Source organism: Oncorhynchus masou, chromosome 1 (assembly GCF_036934945.1).
Source record: "Oncorhynchus masou masou isolate Uvic2021 chromosome 1, UVic_Omas_1.1, whole genome shotgun sequence".
NCBI lineage: Eukaryota > Metazoa > Chordata > Actinopteri > Salmoniformes > Salmonidae > Oncorhynchus > Oncorhynchus masou.
The window spans coordinates 24144664-24153203 of NC_088212.1; the positions used below are offsets into that span (position 1 = coordinate 24144664).

At 42.2% G+C, this 8540-nt stretch overlaps 2 protein-coding genes across 2 annotated transcripts; one reads left to right on the forward strand and one right to left on the reverse strand.

Annotated features, from left to right (window-relative positions):
• Positions 1-123: 123 nt before the first annotated feature.
• LOC135539788 (SWI/SNF-related matrix-associated actin-dependent regulator of chromatin subfamily B member 1) lies at positions 124-5412 on the forward strand. The gene is made up of 9 exons (XM_064965914.1): positions 124-222; positions 484-595; positions 705-834; positions 958-1095; positions 1257-1384; positions 1575-1741; positions 2205-2395; positions 4483-4614; positions 4962-5412. Exons 1-9 carry the CDS (start codon positions 139-141, stop codon positions 4990-4992), a joined length of 1113 nt encoding a protein of 370 aa, XP_064821986.1. The 5' UTR covers positions 124-138; the 3' UTR covers positions 4993-5412.
• On the reverse strand, positions 5336-8515 carry derl3 (derlin 3). The gene is made up of 7 exons (XM_064965927.1): positions 8312-8515; positions 8013-8078; positions 7609-7682; positions 7305-7398; positions 6758-6953; positions 6379-6469; positions 5336-6227 (listed from the first exon to the last, which is right to left on the reverse strand). Exons 1-7 carry the CDS (start codon positions 8399-8401, stop codon positions 6104-6106), a joined length of 735 nt encoding a protein of 244 aa, XP_064821999.1. The 5' UTR covers positions 8402-8515; the 3' UTR covers positions 5336-6103.
• Positions 8516-8540: the final 25 nt, after the last annotated feature.

Genomic DNA, 8540 nt, shown 5'->3' on the forward strand with positions numbered 1-8540 from the left:
CTGGCCACGAATGAAAGGAGACGAGCAAAGGAAGTGTGATAAGGAAGCAATTATACTGACGTCATTTCACAGCGCCAGTTAGTTTTTTACACAATGCGCATGCTCATCCGCGCTGATCTTTGTTGTTACATTTCCAATATGGCGCTTAGTAAGACATTTGGACAAAAACCTGTCAAATTTCAGCTTGAAGAAGATGGGGATTATTATATGATTGGGTCAGAGGTTAGTATTTTCTTTGGTTATAGTATATTTTAAGATGAGTCATTTAGTGTAATTTAGCTATAGTATAACCAACGTTAGTTACGATGTTTTGGTGCGTTTGCTTGATAATTACCGGAGGGAACATTAGCAACTAGCCGAGGCGAGAGATAACAGTAGCTAACAGTAGCTAGCTTGTCGATAACAGTAACAGATGCTACCCTCGTAAGTTAGCTATAGCTAGTAAGCCCTTGCGTTTTCTCAATTTGCCGTTTTTGATTTTAGGTAGGAAATTACCTGCGTATGTTCAGAGGTTCCTTGTATAAGAGATACCCATCACTATGGAGGAAACTGGCATCAGTGGAGGAGCGGAAGAAAATAGTGGAATCATCCCACGGTTAGTAACTTAGCTAGTTAGTTAATTACCATGAAACGATAACATGGGATAACGAAGGCATACTCTTGTAATGTGGTTAATTGTTAAACATTTTCTTCACTTCTATCAGATCATGGTTACACAACCTTAGCTACCAGTGTGACCCTTCTGAAGGCATCAGAGGTAGAGGAGATCTTCGAAGGAAACGATGAGAAGTACAAAGCTATCTCCATCAGCACAGAGCCCCCAGCTTACCTCAGGTATTGTCATCAGCATTCTCTCATAAATGTTTTGCCTGGTCCTTGATGGTCTAGGTATTGTAGTCAATACATCTTGTTTCATATATTGTCTTCATGTGTCACTGTGTCTGGTCTTGAAAACAGGGAGCAGAAGGGTAAGCGGAATAGTCAGTGGGTCCCCACGCTACCCAACAGCTCTCATCACCTGGATGCTGTCCCCTGCTCCACCACTATCAACCGCAGCCGCTTAGGCCGAGACAAGAAGAGGACCTTCCCGCTCTGGTGAGCCTGATTAAAACCTAAACGGCTGTCAGAACAGATGAACTCTGATGTAAAGGCCTATCATAGTCAATCATAATGTAAACAAAACTGTTTGAAACCATTTTCAAATGTGTGACTTGTGTGTTACAAAAATGTGTTACTGTTCTCTCTCCCATGCACAGTTTTGATGACCATGATCCTGCAGTGATCCATGAGAATGCCACCCAGTCTGAGGTTCTGGTTCCAATCCGACTGGACATGGAGATCGAGGGGCAGAAGCTTAGGGATGCTTTCACCTGGAATATGAACGGTAGGATTGCATTGTAGCTCTGTCTAAAACTGGTGTCCATAACAATGGTATTTGAATCCCTTTATATCTCTTTAGTTTTCTAGAACAAAATTATTTAAACATGACAACATTCTTGTCATCTTCTGCCCAACCACCTTTTCTTCTCAGTCCTAGTTCAAGTTCTCATGTCATACATGCTGTTGTTTCTCAGAGAAGCTCATGACTCCTGAAATGTTTGCGGAGATCCTGTGTGACGACCTGGACCTGAACCCCTTGGCCTTTGTCCCAGCCATCGCCTCAGCCATCCGCCAGCAGATAGAGTCCTATCCCACAGACAGCATCCTGGATGAACAGACTGACCAGAGGGTCATCGTCAAGGTACAACCAAGATTGTTATGTTAACTTACTGTGTGTGCAACAATGTGGTGAGACCAGAGTTACAGAACTTAGACTGTGTCTGATAATTAAAAGGTGCAATTTGTAGAAATAGCACCACCCTTTCCTGGTTTCAAAAATATTCAAACATTCACCTGATTTTAGTTTGACACAATAAATGTATAGTGTAGAACATCATTGTACCATCTAAACTGATGTGAAATATATTTTGAATAACCAAAAATATTGTATTTATCTGTTTGAACCCGATGTAAAAAAAAAAAAGTATAAAGAAGCTAATATAAAACTTACGGAGGGGAATCATAGAAATATCACAAAGGTCATGCCGCGTATCAGACTTGCTTTCAATGAGAATGGCAGATCTACAACTCGCATTTCTATCTGAAATCACACAATGGACCCTTAACTGATTAGTTAAAACATGATTTCTTATCTTTACCATAAGCTAAACATCCACGTTGGAAACATCTCGCTCGTGGACCAGTTTGAGTGGGATATGTCAGAAAGGGAGAACTCCCCAGAGAAGTTTGCCCTGAAACTGTGCTCGGAGCTGGGCCTAGGGGGAGAGTTTGTCACCACCATTGCTTACAGCATCCGAGGACAACTTAGTTGGCACCAGAGGACATACGCTTTCAGGTAATATATACAGATTGGTCTTCACACCCAAGACCCGATCCGGGACCCGAATTCTACATTTTCTCACAGGTCTGGGTCCAATCTGATATAATTACACATACCTGAGACCCGTGACAATCATAACGTGTTTCCCCTTAATGACCCGTACAGACCTGAACACAGCTGCTGCAGTAAAGAAGGAGAGAATTATATTTATGTTGTTGCTCTTGCTTTTCACGAGTGGCGTGTAGCTTGTTGTTGTCAGCCAATCATAAGTCATCAAAGTGGCACTACAGTCATAGAGCCTCCGTGTGTGGCAAAATAAGTTAGGAGGTATCTAATTGCTCAGCTCCGAATGATGAAGTAGCTTAAAAATTGGCTTTTATGCTGCTTCCCTCGCTGGGATCGGACCGGGTTTGGATCCAACCGGGTCTATACGGAACGGGTCTCTAACATACAGTACCAGTCAAAAGTTTGAACACACCTACTCATTCAAGGGTTTTTCTTTATTTTTACTATTTTCCACATTGTAGAATAATAGTGAAGACATTAAAACTATGAAATAACATGGAATAATGTAGTAACCAAAAAAAGTGTTAAATAAACCTAAATATTTTAAATTTGAGGTTCTTCAATGTGGCCACCCAAGGTAGGGGTGGTATACAGAACATAGCCCTATTTGGTAAAAGACCAAGTCCATATTATGGCAAGAACAACTCAAATAAGCAAAGAGAAATGACAGTCCATCATTAAGACATGAAGGTCAGTCAATACGGAAAATTTCAAGACATTCAAAAGTTTCTTCAAGTGCAATCGCAAAAACCATCAAGCACGATGATGAAACTGGCTCTCATGAGGACTGCCACAGGAGAGGAAGACCCAGAGTTACCTTTGCTGCAGAGGAGATGTTCAATAGAATAACTGCACCTCAGATTGAAGCCCAAATAAATGCTTCAGAGTTCAAGTAACAGACACATCTGAACATCAACTGTTCCGAGGAGACGGTGTGAGTCAGGCCTTCATGGTCGAATTGCTGCAAAGAAACCACTACTAAACGACACCAATAAGAAGAAGAGACTTGCTTGGACCAAGAAACACGAGCAATGGACATTAGATCGGTGGAAATCTGTCCTTTGGTCTGATGAGTCCAAATTTGAGAGTTTTGGTTCCAACCACCGTGACTTTATGAGACGCAGAGTAGGTGAGCGGATGATCTCCGCATGTGTAGGTCCCACCGTGAAGCATGGAGGAGGTGTGATGGTGTGGGGGTGCTTTGCTGGTGACCCTGTCAGTGATTTATTTTGAATTCAAGGCACACTTATCCAGCATGGCTATCATAGCATTCTGCAGCAAACACCATCACATCTGGTTTGGGCTTAGTGGGACTATAATTTTGTTTTTCAACAGGACAATGACTCAAAACAAGGGCTATTTGACCAAGAACGAGAGTGATGGAGTGCTGCATCAGATGACCTAGCCTCCACTATCATCCGACCTCAACCAAATTGAGATGATTTGGGATGAGTTGGACCGCAGGGTGAAGGAAAACCAGCCAACAAGTGCTCAGCATATGTGGGCACTCCTTCAGGGTTGTTGGAAAAGCATTCATCGTGAAGCTGGTTGAGAGAATGCCAAGAGTGTTCAAAGCTGTCAAGGCAAAGGGTGGCTACTTTGAAGAATCTTAAACATATCAAAATATATTCTATCTTTAACACTTTTTTGGGTTACTACATGATTCCATATGTGTTATTTCATAGTTGATGTCTTCACTATTATTTTACAATGTAGAAAATAGTAAAAAATAAAGAACACCCCTTGAATGAGTACTGTATGTATAGCAAATACTCAAAGTGAAGCTGGTAAGAGGACTGATCTCCAATAGTTTTTGTATTTGGGTGAAATGTAATAGACGTTCTTGACTTTGTAGAGTCTGTTTGTGAAGCAATGTATGAATTGGGTGAAAAGTAACTCCCCAGACAGTAACACTGACCTCTGCTTCTGTTGGGCTCCTATCCTAAAATATCCCTTTCAGCAACATGCTATTTTCCTGTTTGGCTGTGTCTCATGGTGGTGCAAGTAATTTGTTGTGGCTCTTTGTCTCCGTGCAGTGAGAACCCGCTGCCCACGGTAGAGATTGCCATCCGGAACACAGGTGAAGCTGACCAGTGGTGCCCACTGCTGGAGACACTGACAGATGCAGAGATGGAGAAAAAGATCAGGGACCAGGATAGAAACACTCGGTGGGTGGTGCTGCGTTGGACTACTGTCCTAAAAATATACTTCATGATCTATAGACGGGTTGGTTGTTTAGCAACAAAACCGGCGCCTGTGCGACTGTGGCAAAACAGACGGGGTGGGCTTAGATTGTTGACATGTAAATTAATATTTTCAATAATGAGCACTTGTCTCTCAAATACATGTGGCAGCTTCTTGTCATTGACCAATTAGTGAACAAAAGATCAGATTTGGGCCGCCTGTCTAAATGCAAAGTTTGGGAAATGGAACTATCCACCTAGCTTCTGTTCATTCAATAAAATGTGTTTGTGTCGTTACTGATATTGACTCTCCGTGTACATTTACATTGCAGGCGCATGAGACGACTGGCAAACACATGGTAGTTGATGCAAGCGGAATGTCTTGCTCCTTCAACAAGACCGACTGTAGGCCATTTGATGAAGTACGAGAGTGTTGGGACTTGCTATGCTAACAGCATTAACACAGGCATTGCTTCAGCCTGTTTACCAGAGCAGGTCCTCCTCTTCACCGATCACCTCAGCTCTCTACACAGCCTACGTCCCCTCCACCCCTCCATGTGTTTATTTGAGCAAAGCTCCACCACAAACACCCCCTACAATGTGCTCCCTCCCCTTCCCCTGTGTGGTGAACCTGTTCCCACTTTGACGACTGACTCTCCTACCCACCTACAGAGGAGTGAAAAAACACAGGAAAACTCAGACAATATATTCTGTTATGTTATATTTGTTGTCTTTTTGTACATTTGAATAATTCTTACAAAAATAAAAGTGAAATGATCTTGATTGCTTTTGATAAGTGTTATGTCTTTGTAAATTATATTTTAGTGACCATACAACCAAATGAAAGGTTATTACACTAATTTAGGAAGTAAAAATAAGTTTGCCGCCATATCACATAGTTGTTGGGCTGTTTTGCATGCTTTGTTCATGCTTACAACACCCGGCACAACCCAGTTGTTGGTGGTGTGCTAAGCCATTTCTATTTGGCAGCAGTGCTTCACCCACAAAGGCAATAGTTGGAAAGTGCAGACTGTGCAGGTTCCCTCGGTAACAGGATTCCAGATAGTCGGCAGATTTATGAATGAGTCGAGCAGCAGGTCAATAACAAAGACGAGGCAAGAATTTTGTTTGCACCTGTATTTAAAAGGTGTGATTCTGTTTGAAATGGCAAATGGTTGTGTGCCATTAGTACCACAGCCAGAAATGCATGTGGTGATGGAAAGGTTGCAATGCTCATTGGCCTCTAATTGCATTTGGCATTTCTAGTTATAACACTCGGTGAAAGAAGTCTGCAACAAACTCACTACGGTGGCTCCCAGTGGACACACTGAACTGTACAGATGGTACGTTGCTGTGCTCTTCATCCACATCCCTCTGAGGAGTAAACCCTCTATCCACAGCTGGATGGCTCCTGGTTTCTTCAGTGGGGCTGGGAGTATATCTTGGGTTTATATGGGGTTAGATGGTCCCCATGCTACTGCCCCTGGTCATTGGGCTCCCCTCCGTCTCCACCTTGGTCCTGCCAAAACTCTCCAGCCTGCTCCTCAGGGAGTGGGAAGTAGCTGGGGTCTTCCTCTTGGGTGTCAAACACGGTTCGACTGCAACAACAACAAAGTGTGCAATGTGCATCAACTGACATTGCTTTGAAACATCAGACACTGAGGGATACTTTGAGGGCCCAGAGCCCAAATTTAACTTGAGAAAAGGGCAGAGTCACTAGTCAACACCACTAGTGATATTGATACTCACAGAAGTTCTGGTGTCATCAGCAGCTTCCTGCCTCCAGGCTGGTTTGGAAACACATCTTCCAGAAAGTAGTAGATGTGTCCTACTCCGATTCCTGAGGTGGAGGAGCAAACCAGTAGCATTTACAGTGACATGACTTCACAAAATAAAAAAATAAATAGGCCTGGCAATAACTGACCTCATTGTCAAACATACAGGAGCTGTAACACAATGTCCAGGGGGACACGTCCTTATTGTTTGTCTGGACACATTTGAGCCTATGCTCTGTAGATACAAGAGATAAACACTGTAGACGACTGACAGCTTGGTTAAAGTAGGGGGAAACCCATATTGTTCCTCACTGCCATCTCAGGGTATGTGTGAGACACATAACATACTGTACCTAGAAGGTCAACGACAATGGAATTGCCAAGCAGCAATGAGAATCCCATGAGCACCCAGGGCAGAAACGGTGCCTGGAAGTTCAGAAGGCCGAAGAAGTTCATGCGTATGTTAGGATTCCTTCTACTCCACACATACACCAGCATGATGGTGAATGCCTGGCCCAGGAAGAATAGGTTGGCAAAGAGGCCAAACAGCTGTGTAGACCTTCAAGTTAAAGACACCAGTAGAAACATTAGCTACACCTTTAATATGCCAACCTGAGATTATACCAGGTGAATAGACATGTAATTTCTCTTTGCTCAAAACACATGGCAACCCATAAAATGTATTGCTGCCTATCACAATACAAAAACATGCTAATAAAATTTGACCTAGAACATTACACAATAGAAGGAGGTAATTAACTGGAGACTACAATATATTATTCTTCAGGAATGCACAGTATGGCTACAGCTGTGACGGAACAGGGAACTGCTGGATGACATTTTTTACTTGAATACCGCGGTGCATTGGGTACGTTGTGTCAGTTCTAATGTAAAGGATACAGTCATGAGGACACCCCCAAACAGGAACATATATACGAAATCTGCAGTGCGGCCTCGGAAAGACCCTTCCTCCAGCATACGACAATAACGATACCTGTTTGTCTGGTAAAGGAAAGGAACCGCAATAACTCAAAAACAATAGACATGGGTAAGAGGGAGCCAGGGGTTCACAAATTAATTAGGAACATTCCATTTGTTTTGACTTCAGGATGATAAAGTGTTTGTTTTTCTAACATCTTTTGTAAAAACTAAATGGAGTTTTAGATTAATAGTATTTCTTTTAAGATGTCCAGACAAAAGATACAGAAAGATGATGTTGAACAAAAAACTGAATCCAAGTGAGCCGAAAAAGAGGAAGTTGGTGATCAGCCGCCATATCTGCAAAACAGAGAGGGAAAACGCAAGTCATATTAAATGGATAGTTCACCCAAATTACAAAAATTCACATTGGTTTCCTTATCCTGTAAGTAGTCTATGGATAAGTTATGACAGGGAAACTAATCCAAAACACAGATTGCTGTCATACCTTGTCCATGCACTCTTAGAAAAAGAGGTCCCAAAAGGGTTATTAGGCTGTCCCCATAGGATAACCATTTTGTAGACTGCTTAGAGGGTAAGGAAACCGAACGTATAACGTTGTCATTTGTGTTTACTATCCCATTAAGTATGAGGTATACATTGTGTTTATTAATAGAGGTTATCTCTTACCTGGTATCTTCTAATGATGAGGTCTGGGTTGAAATAAAGCTGAAATGGGGTGATTACCTCCAATTGCTACAACCCCAAAGAAAGATAATACATTGAATGTATGAATTAATCATCAGAAACAGTTACACTGTTTCAATATGGTATACCTTTAAATAACGTATAGTGAAAATGTGTTCTCTCATCTTTGAGTATGTATATATTATTTCTCTAACCAAACACGCCAAAACAACCAGTGCACAGTCGGCGAGCTGTTTACTGCAAGCCTGCTGAAAAATAGATGCCACTCGTCAGTCGCTTACCACCGCTGCTGTAGTCAAAACGCAAGCTGTAGTGTACGCTCTGGTAACGGAAGGAATCTGGAAATATTCTTGAGTGAAGCTGTGAGCCATGGTCAGAATAAACTCGTTTTTGCCTATGACGCTTAATACATTTGTTGATCCATTAGGTCCGGGTGCAACAGCGATGCACCTTTAACAGAGCAACATGAAAGCGACATTATAATAGTCATGGCACGCCCCTACTTATATT